Source organism: Alligator sinensis, unplaced genomic scaffold, assembly GCF_000455745.1.
Source record: "Alligator sinensis unplaced genomic scaffold, ASM45574v1 scaffold441_1, whole genome shotgun sequence".
NCBI classification, from domain to species: domain Eukaryota; kingdom Metazoa; phylum Chordata; order Crocodylia; family Alligatoridae; genus Alligator; species Alligator sinensis.
In genome coordinates this window covers 1,288,913-1,308,857 of record NW_005842313.1, presented here as the reverse complement: position 1 = coordinate 1,308,857, position 19,945 = coordinate 1,288,913, and the positions used below count along the sequence as shown (strand labels likewise).

The following is a 19,945-nucleotide window of genomic DNA, read 5'->3' as shown; positions in this document are numbered from 1 at the left end:
TGAGGTTCACATTTAAATAGACGATCAAAAAAAAAAAAAAAAAAAAAAAAAAAAAAAAAGAGGGGGGGGAGAAAGCCGTGTAGTGGATTGGGGAAGATTGTATTTCTGGGGAGGACAAATATTCTTCTTTCTTCCTAGATTAAAATGAGTATGGTGTCAAATGTATTTAATCACCTGAGTTAGCACACAGTCCATTCCTATTGAAGAGATACAAAGGTTTTTCATTTTAACATGCCTTGTAAAATTGTACCTAAATGTAGCCAAAAAAGTTCTATTTTACAACCCTTAAAAATACTTGAGTCAGAATATTCATAGTCCTCAGCAAAATCTGGTCCATATCAGTACCATGTGTCTTAACCAGTGTTTTAGAGATTCAAGTTGGAGTGACAGGGAGAGGGTAGTGAAAGAGGCCTTGACCTACCCTTCATCTTTCTGTGCCTGACATACATTGTTATAACCAAGCAGTATTGATCCAAAGCATCCTGGCTAAGTTACCTGAATACATTTGTGCCTGTAATGAAGGACAGCTGAAAGAGATAATATAGTAAGAGTGTAAACTGGTGTTCTGTTCAACTTGTACAAGTCATCTGAAGCAATGGATTTTTACCTTTATAGGCCTTTCATGTGGTTAGTTAGGCAAAGTTAAGTGAATGCAGTTCTGCTTTTGGCTTCCTGGAGTTCTGGACCTTGTGCAGTTCAGCACTGTCAGGAAACAGAACTTGGCTGTGTGTACAGAAATACTGTTAAAATATCACCAGTATGTTTAATAAAATAAAGCCCCTCATTAACATAGTATGTGGTATGTAACATTTGTACAAGACACTCTTCTCATTCCTTTTTTCCTTCACTGGGTTAGCAAAAGCTCAAACCAGCTTGAGTTACGATTTAGTCTTTATGTCAGAATTGGAAACTGAACATATGACACATTTTTTAAAGTTGCTGGTTTTAAGAGTCCTCTCTGTATAATGCTTGCATTATAACCAGCTTTTCTAAAGAATAGGTCCTTTTTGGCAACTAGCCACACCACAACCTTCTTAACTCAACTTTGAAAAACACTTTTAAGTTAATCTTCTGTAAAACATGAAAATATTTTAGAAAGTGTTTCTTTGTCAGACAATCTAGCATGAGTTTACCAATACTCATTGATTTAACAGGTCTACTATTAACATTCCAGTGTAATGACTTGTGCCTGGGGGAAGAGGCATTAACTTTTTACTTTCAGCAAAAATTTTCAGAAGTGAGTGTTGATTCTGGATGCCTCCAATTTGAGTAACCAAATTGAAATCCCATTAAAGAGGATGATTTTCAGAAAATGTTGAGTTATATGTGTTTTGAAAATTGGGTTCTTGAGGTTTAGTGAACCAAAAAATAATCACTTGTTAAATTGTAGCTTGCTTTTTTCTCTTTCCTACATCATCTGACCTATTGGGGAAAATCAGTGGGACTTTAAATTTTGAAGGCACTTTTGAAAATGGGACCTAAGCATTTTTGAAAATAGTATCCCAAATCTTTCTCTGCTAGGAACTGCAAATTGCCTCCTCACTCTGAATTATGTGAAATCTTATGTGACTTTCTCTCAAGCCCCACCTTCTAGAAGAAACAGAGATGATGCTGGTAATGTCTGAAGCACTTGAAGATTTCTTTTCTGGGGAGTTGCATACTGAGGAAGGGATAGATATGCAGACAGTGAGGAAGTTGCCAGATCAGTGAACAAGTCATAAAAATGATGGTAGAAGTCACAGTAAAGGGAATGGGAAAATGGTAACTTAAAAGTTGAATAGTGTAGGAATGTATGTCTGCACAGTATAATGAATCTCAGATCTGAAAGCAGTACAGTCCTATCAGGGTGTCTCCAACAAGGTTTATTAGTCTTGCTTCTGGGGGTTAGCATGGCTGTACAAGTTCCAAATGCAGAGGAAGTTACCTTTGTATGACACTGTACTGTGGTGTATAATACAGACCTGATCTGATATAAGTATACCTACAGGACATTTAGTATACCAGATAGAGAAGTGCCCTAAAATGACAGGTCCACCTGAGGACCTGTAACCTAAGGTTGTAGGTAGCTTGGAGCCAGATGGAGATAGGCTGGGGAGTGTAGCCCCTGTGCTCTCTGTCACTGTTGGAGATGTGTGGCTGTCATCAACTATTTTGTGTAAGTTCAGACCTTCAAGATATCCTCTGGCAATCTTCTAATTTTGATCTCAGCTAGGTAAAGTCCAGGATGTATGTTTCTTCTGCCTTGTCTACATATTTAACAAAGGGCAGAAGGCTGCTCTAGTTACTTATCTTAGTAGTATTGGATGGCTAAATGGTAGGTTTAAACCAGGAGTGGGCAAGATGGCCGATCTGGCCAGCAGCTGGACTTCATTTCCCAGCTGCCCCTGCCCACATGCCTGAGGCTGTTCTCCATACAGACCCTAGCCGCTGCAGGTGAAAGAAAACCCAGGAGTGGGAAAGATGGCCGATCTGGCCAGCAGCTGGACTTCATTTCCCAGCTGCCCCTGCCCACATGCCTGAGGCTGTTCTCCATACAGACCCTAGCCGCTGCAGGTGAAAGAAAAAGGTTGGGTTGCCATGGAAACCAGCCCCAGCTGTGCTGGCAGGGCGCGTGGCAGAACAGGGTAGGGGGCTGCTCCTGAGCCGCTGGGATCTTGCAATGGGGGCAGCTTGCTCTGGAGCCAGGGCAGAGCTGTGATCTGCAACCTGCATGCTCCAGGCAGGGGTGCTCAGGCAGGGAATCATGACTCTTACCCTGCTTCAGACCAGGCTGTCACCACTGCAAGGAGCTGGAGCAGAGCTGTGATCAGCTGCCTGCGCATGCCTGCCTGGAGCATGCAGGCTGCACGTCACAGCTCTGCCAGCACCTTGCAGCGATGACAACCTAGTCTGGCACAGGGGCAGGGCTGCATGCTCCAGGCAGGGGTGCTCAGGCAGGGAATCATGACTCTTACCCTGCTTCAGACCAGGCTGTCACCACTGCAAGGAGCTGGAGCAGAGCTGTGATCAGCTGCCTGCGCATGCCTGCCTGGAGCATGCAGGCTGCACGTCACAGCTCTGCCAGCACCTTGCAGCGATGACAACCTAGTCTGGCACAGGGGCAGGGCTGCAATCCCTTGCTCATGCACCCCTGCCCGGAGCATGCAGGCTGTAGCGCAGGCTGCCCCCATTGCAAGATCCCAGCGGCTCCAGAGCAGCCTCCTGCCCTGCTGCACACCCTGCCAGCATGGCTGGGGCTGGTCTCCATGGCAACCTCAGTCTTGCAGCTGTGGCTGGGGTTTCCAGGGAGACTGGCCCCAGCTATGCACAGAGACGACTGGGAAATGGAGTCCGCTGTCAACCAGAACCGGCCTGCGAGCCAGACTTTGCCCGCCCCTAGTTTTAAAAGTTTGGTCTTTTATGCAAACTAGGAAGAAACTTTTTGGATAATCCATGCAGAAATCTCAAGTCTTTGCAAACAATAAAGTGTCTCAGTACTTCCATGAAGTAGATATTACACACATTGGGCAGATGATGAAGCAGAAGCAAAAAATGAATTGCCAGATGTTAAGCAGTGAATACATGGAAGATTAAGGCGACATAGTTTTTCACCAGTATTTTTAACAACTAGGTTATACTCCTTCCTTTTGCCAAAGCTTTCCTAGCCTCCTTGCTAATGGAGTAAAAAGCTACGGCAATTGTATTAGAAAGACCATATAAAAGGAGAGCAGTTAAAGTAGAGTAACCTCAACCAGTGTGAAAATGGCAACACTTCAAGGCCTCGTAAACTTTTTCAAATGTGACACTTTAGGAGCACTTGGCTCCTACAGTGGGGCAAAATCTTACAACATCATGGCGCCTGACCTGTAGGTTGGGAGAATTGGTCCTTTATGGGTAGTTAACTTTTACTGCTTTCTTTCATACCTATTTTTTCCCCCCGCTTCTTTTCTTTCTTTGCTGACATTCCCCATTTCTACCAAATCCTGGGCTGGCTTAAATAATAGAAAACTGGAAGATTCTCTTCATGAATCAAGGGGAGCTAGGTTTTGTTGATCTCCTAATATTCCTTTCTTGCCTCATACCTGGTGTCTTTCTTTTCACAAAGTAATCAGAAAATTTGCATTGCTCTCTCTTGTACTCTACACCGGAGCACCATTAGTGGCATTAACACTAGGACTTATAAATGTTTTATGAATGGTCTGTGTAATCTGATGCTGTGCTGGCTTGTAAAGAGTTTAGGAAGAGATGCTGGGCCCCCAAGTGTGTTTATTTCTAAGAAAAATAACACCTTGCCTAAATAAATGTTACTTGCAGTGAATGGGCAGTCTTCTTGCTGCAAGCTGTTTTTCTTGAAAATAGCTGTACATGTGTCTGGCCTTTGCACCTGATTATTGCAGTGATGGGTGTACTTATACCTGATGAATTCAAACCCCTTAGTTTTTCTGCAGTCCACCTGAATAAAGTCATAGAACTGGAGCCATGAAGAAGGTTCTCATTGGCTTTGGGTGCTTTGTGAGCTTGCTCAAAGGGAATCAAGATTTCCTGTGCACCATGCATCAATGAACAGTAACCCCCTTCTTTTTAGCTTAGTAACAATGTTTTATATATACTTATTAGGGCTTTAATATTATTCCCAATAATACAAACTTTGCTAGAAATGGTATTGGTTGATTGTAGGATGACTATGAGCTGCCAGTGTTAGGCTGGCATCAGAAAGGCTAATGTAATTCTAGGGAGTTCAGGCAGGGGATATGCAGTAGGCAGGGAAACACTAGTACCACTGTACACAGCACTGATGTGACATGATTCTGGTCATCAGTGATCAAACGAGATTAACTCAAAAGAAGTACAAAGCAGGGCCACTGAGATGTGTAGGGGAATGGAGGATCTATCTGATGAAGAGATTATAGGCTTGTTCTGTTTAGCAAGAATTTAGATGGGATATGGTTACATTTTATAAATCATAGTGAATATTGTGAAAGGGGAGAGCTTAGGCTAAAGACCCTTTCAGGTACAAGATTTTATAACTACAACTTCTTTTTTTAAAAGTTAGGTTAGAAATTAGGAGTTTTCTAACTAATAGAGGAGTGATGTCCTGGAATCTGAGCAGAGCAGATAGGCCAAAAAAGCTGAGATACTTCAAGATGGAACTGAAGAGTTTGACTGGAATAGTATGCTAGATTTTGGTGTTTGGGGCTTTCTAATGAATGCACACGATGTGTGGATTCAAGGATTGCAATCCCAGCGTTATGGCTGAAAGGAAACTTTCCCTAGGAGTCTGGCTATCATATGCTTGAGAGCTTCTCTGTAGGGGCTAGGAAAGAATATTTTTCTTTCATGAATGTTTTATTGGTTTCTAGAGTATTGTTGGCTTTCCTCTGAAGTATTAGACATTGGTCATAGCTAAGTCGAGACGCTTTTACTGGTGTTCCTGCCAATACTTAGAAATTTTGTAGGTTCCTAGCCATAGGGTCTTGCCCTTATGCTCAGGGGCATACTAATCACTAAATATGGAGTCAGGAAGGATTCCCACCCCTATGTGAGATTGGCAATGACTGTATGGGTCTTGCCTTTTTCTATGGCATGAGGCATGCTTCTTTTCCTAGGTGTATTTTAACTCCAAGTATATCTCCACTAATTTTTTCTCTGTCTCAGTAGTGGCATGCCATAGCATGGCGGTGTCCTTGTTTCACCTATTTTTATCTGCCATGCCAGCATGGCATAGGATGTTTTTGGTGCGTTTTGTCTTGTAATAGTGGTTTTCAAGGTTTTGGTGGGGGACAATTTTTTAAGCATCTTGAATACAGTCATTTTGTAGTACCTCTTAGATTTGAGGTACTGTATAGGCACAAACCAGTATACTAAATCATTCTGACTTTGCAATAATTAATCTTCCAGTTTCGTAGATGAGGTAACAGAAGTAGAACATTGAAGTGATTTGTCCAAAGGTGCAGAGAGAGTTGGTATTAGAGCCAAGAGTAGAACTCAAGCTTTTCTGATTTTTGTCTTGTGGCTAGACAAAGTTACTAGGCTATTACGTGACTGGCTGTGTCTTCCTGATCTAATTTCTTATTCTTTCTTTTGTCTTGGTAATGCAAACTTTACACTTGCATATGCTGTAGAATAGAAATTATTTTGATTGGAAAAATGCTCCCTAGTAGAAAATTGTTTCTCATATGCTTAGTAACTTACCATGTTGGATATGTGGGAATAGCTAGTCATGGTAATCAGTTCTGTTTTATAAAAGCAAACAAGGTGGGAAGGAAGTAATGAGACCTTGAAACATCTGTTTGGAGACTTGCAATCCCCTTAGAAGGTTTTGAGTTCTGCCTTAAAGAAACACAACTCTGAAGAATTACAACCAAGTGTAGAAACATTTTCTAGCTCTTTACCCAAAATTAATAATTACATAAATATTAGTCTATAAAGAGTAAATTCCCTCCGCCCTCTTCTCCCGCCTTGTTTCTGGTGTGAGGATGTAATTCTGCCTGACATTGCAAACATTCTTGCAGCAAAAGGAAGTTGTGTGCGATTAATCCCTGCTGTAGCCAACAGGAGGGAGAGAAGGTCTATATAGATCCTGCCTATCTGTATTTGTCTAGAGGGGTTGGTTATAGAGGTAACAATCACAAATTGAACTGTACCAATAACAATTCACTGAATTAAGGGAAATGGTATGCTCTACCACTTAGTGACACTGAAATAGCACAGGATTCTACAGTTGCTTGCCATTTAACTCTTGCTGCCATTGTACATCCAGAGGCTATTTACGATTATTTTTTTTTAGCAATTAATTTTCCTTTTACAATGTGGGTTTGCTAAACTGTCAGTGGGCAGATGAAATATAAAACCTGTGACTACTTGGTTGTTAAAGATTTCAGAAGAGGACTTCTGTGTCAGATATTCATTTTTTTTTCTGCCACTGGTTTGTTTTTGGGTTCTCGTGTAAGTCGCTTGTTACTTTGAATCTCTATGATTGATTTCAGGTATGTAAAACGGGGTTGCTTTGTCCTGGCTTATGGGGGCTGTGAGGATTATTCAATGTTTGTAAAGTATTTTAGGACAAATTCCTCTAATTGCTTCAGTTACCTTCATAATATTTCTCCATTTTCAGGCCTTGGACAGATCTCACATTTGAAGCAAATGACAAGTGGACAGACATACATGTCCTAGGAAGTGCTCTAAAAATGGCTAAAGTGCTCCAAACATGACCCTGGCTGAAATACAAATTTTGAAGCACTTCCATTTATGTGTCTGAGGTCCATGGAATATGACAGGGGTTTGTCAGACAGCCAGTGAATGTTTCTGAGCACTTGGGTGTCCGTGGCAATCTCTCCAATCCCTAGAACTGGAGAGCAGAAGTCCCAGACATGTCTCTGCATGTCTTCCAGTTCCTGCTATCCTCAGAAATCTCTGGAGCCTGATCTAAGTAGTCCAGCTAAGGCTGGAAAAAATGATTCTTTGTATGACCTTCAGGCCCTGGAACTGAAAGATCAGAGACTGAGTGCCCCAAATGCTCCAAGTAAGAGATGAATTTGCAGCACTTCAGATGTGTAACTGTTCATGGACTCAGGTGTGCAGTTTTCTTTTGCACCCTACATTCTGTTATAGTGTTGCTTTGACCTTTTATCCAGCTGCAAACTTCTAACCAAGAAACAACTGTGGTGGATGAAATGATTTGGCCTTCACTTACAAGGTGCTATGGGTCATCTCCAGGTGAAAAGTGCTATTAAAAATTTAATTGTACAAACCCACCTGCCTCTTGAATATAGGCTTTTGAATTTTCTTAGGTTGTGAGGTGTGTGATTATTGTTCTCTCCACCTGATAGAATAGGTGAAGCTATCATTGTCTCATTGTATAACCACTTCTTTGCTGAGTAAAGGACTGATTGTTTTTTGTATATTGAGGGTTTTTTTATTCTGAAATATAAAAGTGAAGAATCTGATTTACAAGTTGCCTGTAGAGTGGAGTGCTGAGGGTAAGAACTTGGCAGCATATTCCCATTTTCTTTTAAATCACATAGCTAATACTCAAGGCAGTGCACGGAAGGGTGCTGTTACTTGGGAACAGCAATGAGCTTGTATCCTCACCACCTATAGTGGTAAAACCATGGATTGATTGTATTAGTACATACTGCTGTTCAGCTGAAGAATCCCAAAGGGCTTTAAAAATTGTGCTTACAGGAATCACTTTTTCCTGTACCAAAGAACATCCACCTGTAAGTTGGAATGTACCAGCTGTTTAGCATTGAACAACAGCACAAAGGATTGTCTAAGGAAGATCTCATATGTGGTAGCTTATCACTAAAGCTGGCCTTTCTGCATGTATAAAAAATGTCCAGTAGCATAAAATAGCACTATTCCAGCTCTTAATTTTAGCCTTAATTTTGTTTTCTGGCTCTGCAAGCTTCTTGTACTGCTAGTGCATCTGAAAATGTCTTGCCTTTCACTTGTATTACCACCCTGCAGAAACAATTAAGTCCAGGAAATTCTCTTTTATTGGGTCAACATACTTGAACTATGATTATTGACAAAGCATGTTTCCCTTTGTTTTGGTTGTGGGTTTTGGGGATCACTTTATGACCTTCGTTTTTCAAAAAGTAACCGTGGGGGTGTGTCTAATGCAGAATCACATCAGTCAATGCATTTGTTGCCAAACCCTGCACCCAGGGGTTTGCATTGCATAGAAATTGGATCTCTATTGAAACTTGTCATGCATGGTCTCAGCCTAGAGATGACTCATCTGTTAAAGACTGTATATTTTTCTCTTTGACTGCCACATTTATTTTTAAAAGAGCTTCAGATTAGCATTCAACTTCATACAAGCCCCATGGTTGTGTTGTAAAATTGCCAGGAAAAAGTACTGCAACTAATTTGCATCTACAAACATTTTTATTTCAAAATAAGTGTTACTATTTGCTTGCATTTCTGTTTCCTTTATAGGCAACCACTGATCCTTCTGAATCATAGTGTGTGTGACCAGGACCTTTGACGCATACGACTGGGCAGAAGTATGGAGGTGTGAGGGCTGCCCGGACCTTCCATCCTCCTTTAGGCCACTGAGCCACTATCCAGTGGCCAGACCAAGTCCAGACATTCGGTGCCTTGATGGCTGTAGTTATATGCCAGTCTGGGAATTGAACCCAGGCCTTGTAGGTGGCAGTGTTTCTACCACTGAACCACAATAGCATATTATTTTCTTTGTAGATGAATAGAAATTAGCTTGTTTGATGGAGTTTACCAGTAGTAAAAACAGTGTATCAGTTTTTCCTCATGCTGCAGTTGAAAGACCTAAAAGTAGACTCTATGATTTCCATTGGCTTTCAGACTGCACTTGAGTTCCTCTGAATTAGAGAAACCAAATAGAACAATAAATTACCGTATGCTGTGGTTAAACCACTTTTGACATTTTGAGGGGATAAAATTGGTGATAAGTATGAAAGAAACTTGGCCTTTTCAAGTATTTGCTTGGAGTCTTTTTCTAGTCGTAGCCACAGATGCAGTGAAATGTTTTCCTCTTAATTTTTTGGCTGCAATGTTCTGAAGTCTCTGGGCTCTGTGGAAACATAGCTAGGTCCCAAGAACCTGCCTCCTCATTTCATTTCCACCTGATTTGTCATTGAGCAGATTGTGTATGACAAATGAAAACTGATTGTGAGACATCAGGTCCCTGGAGGTACAGGATTTGAAAATGCATTTCGTTCTTTCGTTGCAGGCAAGATGGTTCTGGGAAGCTTATTTTCGGTCAGTGAAAGCAATTGCTTTGGCGACCCTTCAGATTATCAACGACAGGATCTACCCATATGCTGCCATATCTTATGAAGAATGGAACGATCCCCCAGCTATTGTAAGTAGAATAAATTCCTATGGCTTAGTCATAAAGTTTTATGCTCACAGGAACTTGCTGAGCTATGTAACTGGGTAATATTGTTCTGCAGATGTTTTGTGGTATTTGTAATTGGTACAGATAAAATTATTATATTTTTATGGCAGCTGACCAAAATCTTTGATAAGCCATTTTGAGCCTGGTTGTCAAATGCAAATTTTAGTCTGTGCTATTTTTATATTTCACTTATATTTGTATTTCACTTGTAAATTTTGTGTTTAATTCAGTGCCCTTTAAAGTGGAAAACTACAGTGATAACACTGACACATGTCAGATAATGTAGGTAAGCTCTCCAGCCTTCCTTTCCAGGGCCTGCAGAAATTCCGCCTCCATTCTAGCTTGCAGTTTTCTTGTATTATTTTAATTTTCCACATAGCTCCATGAATGGATGCTCTCCCTGATATTCTAGTGTACACAACTCCTTTGTATAGTACGTAACAATCAACTTGAATGTGTTGCTGTTTTTTTTCTTTTTAATTAAACAGACTCACTTCCCTTGTCTTGTACCTAGCATTATCAGGAAGAAATGCTAATATAATGATTTACATGTTGCACCATACATCCCCATTCTGCTTTCTTCTACTGCAGAATCCTGAAAATGAATTCATCTCACAATTCTGAGTGTCAAAATATAAAGACACATTTTTACATTTTTTTTTCTATCTAAAGTATTCTCCAAACGCTGAGCTAGCAAGTTGGCATCGGGACCATTTTCAGCAACACAAAAGAAAATTTAGGATTAGCCTTCTCATATTAATGTCTGTAGATGGGTGGTTAGTGACCTCTCAGTATCGAAGAGTGCAAGATGATTGCTACGTATTCTTAGGAAGATTGGTAAGTGAGCACGACGCTTGCAGATATTTATGATGTAGATGGAAGGAGGCAGATAATGAAAATTAAGGAGATCGGAACATTTTAAAGTCCTATCTAGATTGATTTGATGAAGAAAGAATCCCCCAACACCCAGCCTTTTTTTCATTGTAGAAGACAATAGGAGCTTTGAAATTGGAGGACCTGGAAATGGCCTTTTCCTAGCTCTTTTGCTATTATACTGCCCATTCACTGCAGTGGAAATATAGCTTTCACTGTGGGGGGACATTTTGACCCTCGTGATATTTACCTCCCATTCTTTTGTTCCCCAAGGTACAGTTAGAAAAATTACTGCATATTTATTCTTTTATCCCACAGGCTCCTAGAGTACTCTACAGGAGGTCATTCCTGAAATAAAAAATTCAGCCACTTCTGGTGTGTAACACTGAAATTGTACAGCAACACACCATAGCAGCATGTAACTCTATAGTATAAATAAACAGGAATATACCATATCTATTTGAAACTGCAGAGAGAACTTAAGAAGGCTGAATCTAATTAGCCAAACTGGAATTTGTCCAGGACAGTGGAGTTAACACTTCATACCATGACTATTTCTTGCCCGCAAATGGTCAGTTCCTTGGTGGTTTTATGTCTCAGCTGAAAGAATTTGATGTTTATCCTAGTCTATGAAAATTGCTAACAACATACATGAGTTCATTTCTTTTTTCAATTGTGGAACAGAATGTCATAAAAACGGTTTTTATGAGCTGCATAAGCTCTGCATTAGCCAGCTACACTTAGTGCTTACGGCCCTTTCAGGGTCAGAGAGAGAAAATGTAATTCAGATCATGAGTTGTTCTGTGAATTTAATTTCTCTTACACAAATGCATGTGAGCATGCATTCTTATGCATGTGCCCTCTCATGCACGAGCCCTTGCACATACACTCGTGCACTCACATACACAGGCTTGTAGCATCCGTGTCTGGGTTTGATAAGTAGCTATCTCACTCTTCTTTGCATGTATAAAAATGTCATTCATTCAGTCACATTTATTTAACAAGTTAAAGGCTGCAGCTTTTGACCCTTACTCCCAAAGTAGTAGCAAATAAACTGGAACCTTCAGTAGCCATGACTTGTTCTTGGTGAAAATTTTTGCTTTAGATATATTTTATTTCTTGAAGGTCAGCTTATTTACTGTTGCAGTCTACTAGGGAACCTCCTCTGCACCTAATTTATAATTTGGGGCACTTTGGGAGGTAAGTGTGTACACAGAGCCTACCAGTCAAATCAATAAATCATTGAGCCCTTGTTTTCGAGTAGTTGTCCTGTCCAGTTGTCAGAATGTCACAGATGGTCTCCGCTTGGCAAGAGAATTAATGTAAATGTGTACACTTGAAATGTGAGTGTATTTCTCATATAACTTTGTTCACAACATACACATAACAACACTTTTAGAATTTCTGATTAGCCTTGGTAGGAAATAATAAGTGCATGTGTGCACAGGGAGACCTTACAGAATATCTTTTAGGGTAGTGAAGGATGGCCATCATACATGCTGATCCAGATATGAAAATATAGTGAGGGATTAAACAATGCCTGGAATATGTTCTCTGCTTACAAGTTAGTAGTAGTATTTAGGTGTATACAGAGTTCAAGTCTGAATTTACAGCAAATATCCTCAGCCTGATAACCTCAGAATTCTGTTAGTCCAAGTCTGTGACTATAGCTTAATTTTAGACTCTAAGATGTAGTTAACAGTTAATGGGGCAACAACTGCAAGTTGCTATTAATACTGTAATGAAATATGCAGTCTGGTTACATGCAGTAAATTCCCCTTCAGTTAATGTCTTCCAGGGATTTTACTGGCAGTCTGCAAACTTTTTTACTAACATATATATTTTATATAATGTAAATGTAACCCTTCTGCCAGGTCCTGAACAAGGGCTGGGTTCATATTTTGAGGTTTAACACCCATACAGTTTCGTTGTAAATAAAAATGTGTAGATCAGTTAAAAAAAAAAAAGAGGTTGGCAATCCTGCTTGACTGCAGCAGTGGCTTTACACCATGTTCCTCCACTCCAGGGGTTCCACACTCACCCCTTCACCCTGATTCCCCCCAAACACCCTGCACCATGCTGCTGCCCCCCTCAGCCTTATCCCCACCAGCCTTGCTTCCCTATTCTGGCACAGATTCCCAAAGAAGAACTACCATTTGCCTACCTGTGACCCAGTGGTCTTACAGGCAAGCAGTGGGACACAGCAGCAGTAGCATGTGGCTTGGGGAGGGGGCCACTGGGGCTAAAAAGCCTTGAGAGAATGCTCCCTGCAGGGTGCTGCACTCCCACTCATGCCAGGTGACACTGTTCTGCTCTGTCCGCTCTTCAGCATCCATCCTTGTTTAGAGACAAAGCTTCAGTCAAGCTCATGTTTGCTTAGTTTTTGTTTTTATGGAGGGCTCCATTTTTATAGGCTTTAGATAGGTGTTTTTAGCCTGTTTTTTATTGACTGTCTGTAAATATACAGACTGTTGGCAAAACTGCTGGCTTCTGTTCTCAGAATTCACCATCCATACTTCTGCTACAAATATCAGCTGACTCAATCTGATTCTCTTCTCCTCCTTTTCCTCCTCCTGCATCTCTCTGTGCTGTATTTTCAAGTGAACCAAGCAGTAAATATATTATTGTAATCTCATTATGTAGTTTAGGCAAGACCATGGAGTGACAGCTGGAGAAGGATGGTCAGAGGCAATTGGGTATTCTGTGGGTGTGTGAATGGAAAGTTCAGAGAGGGACGTAACCATTTTGAGTGAAGTGCATAGGGCAGGTTCAGTGGCACCTGAGACTAGCCCCATATGGCAGTGGCAGTAGGCACCTGGGACCAGTCGTCATGTGCCACGTGTGCAGTACATGGGTCCAATCTGAGCAGGGTGGATTAAAATCAACTATTTAAAGAAAAATTAAAAATTGGATTTTATATTTAAATGAGATTTTCTTATATATGTTTTTAAGATGCGTTTTTGGAAGAAATAAACCTATATAAAGATAACTTTAAGATATGTTAAAGCTCAAACATGTCATCATAGAATTCTGATTATATACTATAAGGATTATAACTTCTAATTATATATACTTTTAATTATATACTATTTGAGACAATATATTCATGTAACCTTTTTAGAAAAGTTTTATAAATAGGTCACAACAGGCCATGGACTATATTAGGGGCCCAATCACAAGGGGTTTCCAGAGGCTCCTCTTATAGTTTAGATTAAAGAAAACCACTCTACCCAGTGGGACTCAGTGTTCAACCCGTTAAGCATCTCTGTGATGCATAGTTTCAGTTCTCAAACTGTGGATTTGTCTCTCCAGAAATAACATCCTTGTTAACAGCAGTACATGGAGATGAGAGATAGCAGACTTGATTACCTACACATCAGCTCTCTTGTCTCTCTGCAAGTTTGTATACACAGATTCACGCCCTTACCTGTCTCTAAAAGTGCATAGTTTCAAGAAGTTAAATGAATAAAGGATATCAAACAGCAAGAATGCACTTCTTAGGGAGAAAACAATGATTAATTCGAGTCAGACAAGGTTCTTTGGGTGAATCTGATATCTTTTATTAGACCAACTTAAATAGTTGGAAAACAATTATTAAGCAAGCTTTCAGGTTCAAAAACCTTTCGTCAGGCTAAGGAAGTTTCAGCAGTTGGTGTGTGCTCTTCCTGGATGGAATGAAAAGTAAAGAAGCCAGAGGCTGAGCTGGTATGCATACAACACAGGTAGTCAGTGAAAATGTAAATTGAGGAGTCAATGGGTGAGAGACAGGCTGGGGAGTGGGGGGAAGAGAGAGAAGGGGAATGAATAATGGAGAGGTACCTGGGGAGTCAGATGTCAGGCAGGTTATAATGTGTCATAAATCCAATGTCTATATTTAGACCATGATTTTTTCTCTTCCCTGCCCTCCCCAGCCTCTCTCTCACCCATTGACTCCTCAATCTACATTTTCACTGGACTACCTGTCTTGTACGCATACCAGCCCAGCCTCTGTCTTCTTTACTTTTCATTCCATCCAGGAAGAGCACACACCAACTGCTGAAACTTCCTTAGCCTGATGAAAGTTTTTTGAACCCGAAAGCTTGCTTAATAATTGTTTTCCAACTATTTAAGTTGGTCTAATAAAAGATACCAGATTCATCCAAAGAACCTTGTCTGCCTATGTCCTTAGACCAACACGGCTACAACCTACACCCTTGTATGATTAATTCAAGGCTTCCTGACCAGTGATTTAAATCAATTTGATTTAAATCAAATCCACCCTGAATCTGAGACCCACAGACTACATTGCATGCTGGATGATAGGGCTCCATGGGCCAGATCTTTGATACCCCTGAGCTATTAATTGCCAATTTAACTTAATTGCCAATTTAACTTAATGCAAAGCCATAGCCAGATGTTTGTTGAGAGAATAGAATTATATTTACTTCTTGACTGCTTCTGTCATTCAGGACACTGTTAAGCTTTCTAAAATAATTAAAACAATTTCTGAGCTGTTTGGCTGGCATTTTATATTTCACTTTCCCTGTGAATAATCTAAATCCTGTGGGATGCCAGTCACTGAAAAATATCACCCCTCCCTTTTTAAACAATAAGTGACAAACATATGATTTCATTGTGTTAAATTTTTGCTTATGCTCTTCCCCAGTAACATTTTTCATCTTCAAAGAGCTGAACAAACTTTAATATCTGTGCTAATTCATCTATAAATAAGGGGAAATCATCCAGCGGTTTTATTAGCTGACACACATCTGGTATAACTCATTCTGCTTTTAAAAGAAAGCAGCATTTTTCTTGCATTATTACATTTCATTCTTTCAATTTACCTTCAGCCACCTTAAATTTTACTTGTGTGAGTGGTTGAGTCATTTGGCTCAGCCTTTATCTTATTTATATTAGATTTATATATTAGATTTCCTACCATATCTCATTAGACAATAAAACGTTGGTCACTGATATGCTTTTGTAGTGGTTGTGTTTTGGATATATCACAGTGGCGCATAACCTTACAGCACAGCAGGCAAGATGATTGGTCCAGGGTTGGCAGTCCATGAATGTGATCCCACATGTTGGATCCAACCTTGTGTTCCAGCCCCACCCCGAGCACCTGGATCTGTCCATGCACCAGCTCAACCCCAAGTGTCCAAATCCATCTGCGAGCTGGCCTGTCCTCATGCACCGGGCCACATTATCCATCCCAACTTGTCAAATGGGTCCAAAGACTTGACTGAAGGGGAGTGGTAATTAACACTGCCACCGCTCCCCAACTTCCAAATTTCCAGACCCGTGGGGACACCTGTGGGCTGGATGACATGGCTCCACGGACCAGATCTAGCCCTCAGGTTAGGTTGAGAACCACTGAAAAATCATGTGTACTAAATATGTAATCGTTCAGACTTAAAGAATACTTTTTCCTTGAAGAACAAAATTTGACAATTGATTCCTCTTTGACCTGCCAAGATTAGTAGAGTTACTAGGATTCCCTGCACAGTATGGTAAAAGATGACACCATACTTATCCTATGCAGTTTGGCTTGTACCTAATGTGGGAGATTGTTTATCTCAAGCTGCTTGTGATATCCTCCATGGCATGAGAAACAGACTTCTGGACTTGGTTTTTGGCTTGCACTGGAGAGAGAAACTGGGATTCAGATGTTTTGCTTTAATGTCATTTGTAATTTTAAGTCCACACACAATCTGTATCTAATACTGTTAGGTTGTTTTTTTTTTAGAGCTCTTTGCTTCATCTTCAATCTGGGAAATACTGCAGATGGAAGCATGCACACAAGCATTATGTGGAAGCTTTGTGTTTTTAATTCTCAGGGTGGTTGTTTCAGTTAGATTGGCCTGATGAAACTGTAGGAATGTGCTTGTCCTATTGTTAGGTGGTCCCTCTATTTATTTACTTATTGCCCTTTTTTTTCCTTGTAGTAATATTTTGCTGGCTGGTCTGAGGTGCTCACTCTGTAGCTTGAAAAGTAGGAGGCTTGGTTTTCAATCATGGCTTATTAAAGCTATAGAGTGGTAACATTTAATTTACATTTTTAGATGCCATGTGTCATCTTGTCAGTGTTTTTAAACCCTTCTGGCTCCAAAAGAGTCCCTTGGCCTCTAAAAGTTGAATTTTTTTCCCCCCAGGAGACTGCATGGGGAAGTTTTATTTTAAAGGCACATGAGTCCTATTGCAGGACCACCTTTTAGTGGCATTCACATGCTGTGCGATGGACACCAATAGAGTATTGGTGCCTTTACAGATAGATTTTGAGATCACTTTCTTTGTGACAGTGGTGTTCAACCTTCCAGCCCTGTAGGGCAGAAGAGTGGCATAGAGCCAGACTTCAGGCTGTATCCTGAGGATGGTGTTGGATTCGGCCAGTGGACCAGGATGAGCATGCTGTGTAGGGTGAATCTGTGAGTGTGTTCCAGGGTGCTGTTTCAGCCCTGTGTGCTGGATCTGGCTACAGAGTGACCCCATGCATCAGCTAGCTCTGTGTGCTGGATCCAGCTGCAGAGTGACCCTGGGCACTGGTGTAGTCTGGTGCACGGGGCTGTGTCATGCCCTCAGGGCTCCCCATGGGACTAGAAATTTGGGGGAAATATGGCAGCAGTAATTGCTGCAGTTCTGGAAGAGCTTCCAAAGCTACAGCAATTTAGTGCTGCCTGTGGGGAGGCCCAGGTGCCAGACGACATGGCCCCGTAGGCTGGAGGTTGAGCACCATTGTTTTTTGGCAGTCGTCAGTCTAGTCCATTGCAAGCTTTTCTCCCAGCCAAATTTCTTCTTTTGTCACATTGTTGATATTAATTAGGAGGGAGGGGTAAACTAAAAACCTAAACATATATTTCATATCATGTGGTCAGCTGATGGAATTCAGAGTTGTAGGAGCTCAGAGAGTAATGTAGATTCAGCTGCAGGATTTCATATTTGTAACTATGTGGTGTTCTTTAGTAATCATAGTGGTATTTAATAATACCACTATGAAATCTATGAAATCAAAATTCATGCCTTAGGGCAGCAATTCCATCAGGCGTTAGCAAGGATTTCACTTAAGGAATCGCTGGGTGCATTGCGATTAAGTATTTGATAGCTTTTTACCTATAACATCAAGTATAGGCCACTGATAGAGGCAGTGCACAAAACTCAAGAGACCAGTGGAGTGGGCTCATACAGTTTGGAAGGTCTTGTGTTGACCTAAGGATCCATAATGTAATTGCTGCGGCTGACTCCAGAGAAGTAGAGAGGGTTAAGTCCTCTGGTTTTGCCCTTTGACCACTTGAGGATGGGAAGCATGATGAAATACTTTTTCAAAGTACTCATTGGAAACCCATCATGTATAATTGGAGTGAAATAGAATAAATCAAGGCTCTTTTGGTCTGGTAATTCATAATTGAAACCACATTGAGGTTAGTATTGATATTTAAAACAACCCAACCAAAAAAACCCTCCCCACGGGGGTAAAGAATAAATACATATCTGCTTTGCTTGGAAGGAGGGAAGAACTGTTTAGCTACTGTACAATTAATCATGATGTAGTCCTTACCTCTTGGCTTTTAAATGACTGTGGGTTGTCCTTGTTCAAATTAAATATGATTTTGCCAAAATTTCTGGTTAGCAAGCACTCAGTCTGTTGATAATTGAAAATAAAACACATATGGAGGAGAAAACCACTATTCCTGTTTATGAAACAGCAGAATTTTATTTTTTTACATTGTTTTTGCCAGTTTTTCCTACTAAATGGTAAGTGGGAAATTATTGTTCCTCTACCAAAATATAGACCTTCTTTTACCAGCTGCATGGTCCTAGAATCAGCAGCTCTCTGTTCCAGTTTGTAATGTATCCTGTCTTCTATTTCTTCAAGTCTCTTTTACAGACTTATTTCTGTTAGCCCATAATTGGTCTCTTTTTCTATGAAAAATAAGTGAAATATATTTGTTTTAAATTAGGAAACTATTAAGATATGTTACTACCATTACTTAGCGCTAACTGGTTATTGCCTTTAATTTTCCCTTCCTATTTTTAGTGTCCACTTAGAGTATAAGCGTTTGGGGCTGGAACCTTAAGTCTTAACTGTGTAGCATGTTGCTGTTATATGAATGTTACAACTTTTATAGGAATTGACTGTGCATAGGATCATTAGGAACAGATGTGATTTCTCAGATATCAAATATTCTGGTTTTTCATCCTGGTAAGATTGATTTTTGTGATACCTAATGCACCTCTGCCCTGTCCCACTTGAACTGGTGGCAAGTCTGGGCTTAAGTATCTTGGCTGAAAAGCGCTCATTACTTTGTCCCTATTGCTTAATTGCTCTTAAAATGGAATTGTATTTCATTCAGTAAGGAAGGAGTGAAATAATAGTTCTTGGGTCTGCACTAAGAGGAAAAATGCATTGCTAGTTGGGTTTTCTTGGGGGGGGGGGAGAAGGGGGCCTGATTGTGGCAGTCCTGCACAAACTAGCTGCAATAGTTTGAATCTTTTCACATGGGCATGTCTCTTTAAAGGAGTCTCACACTTCACTAGCTTCAGTTCGGTCTCCCAATCCCTGTCTCTCTCATTCTAGATTCCAGTGCTTTGGCTTTTCATTCTGTCTGCAGAGAACGTTGTCAAACAACTGAGACTGCCAGACCAAATGACATGAGATCCCTGTTAGAGAAGCTGGCATTTGCAACCTGATACTCCTTGCCCATAAAAGTGATTCACAATAAACAACCTATCAATCTTGGGTTAATTACCATGGCTCCTGTAATGAATATTAGCTGGGGGCTTGGGGCAAGGATTGTCTTATCCATAGCTGAATGTCAACACTTTGTCATGGAAAGTGATGGATGATCACTCCATCAGTTCTTGCTCCTCTTTCTGAGAGTGAAAGTTCATATGGGTCTCCATCAGGAGGGTTAATAATGATGGGACTGGAACAAATGTTCACTCACCTCTTGATTTCACCAGTTGCTAGTAAATGGGGAGGAGCCATCCATTTCATGCCTTGCTGCTGTAATAGAGATTTAATTAAGTTGCTGTTAGGATAATTGCTTGCATTGTTTGCCTTTCCCTAGCAGAAGTCAGGAAGACTCAAGTAAATTATGGAGGTTTGAATTTACTCGATTTCCTGCAGAAAGTGGGGTCAAGAGGTCTCAGACTGTAGACACACTCTTCAGGCAGGCAGCAGGGGGTTGGTTCTTAATGGCACTTTGGAGATGCCTAAATGCCCCTTTTGAA

At 40.6% G+C, this 19,945-nt stretch overlaps 1 protein-coding gene across 2 annotated transcripts in view; it reads left to right on the top strand.

Annotated features, from left to right (window-relative positions):
• Positions 1–19,945, top strand: part of EXT2 (exostosin glycosyltransferase 2) — a 110,843-nt gene that overhangs the window by 47,519 nt on the left and 43,379 nt on the right. For both annotated transcript variants that reach the window (XM_025209864.1, XM_006028431.3), the window contains exon 8: positions 9,695–9,826. In XM_025209864.1, the coding sequence (XP_025065649.1) occupies positions 9,695–9,826 (132 nt within the window). The remainder of the gene's footprint in view (positions 1–9,694; positions 9,827–19,945) is intronic.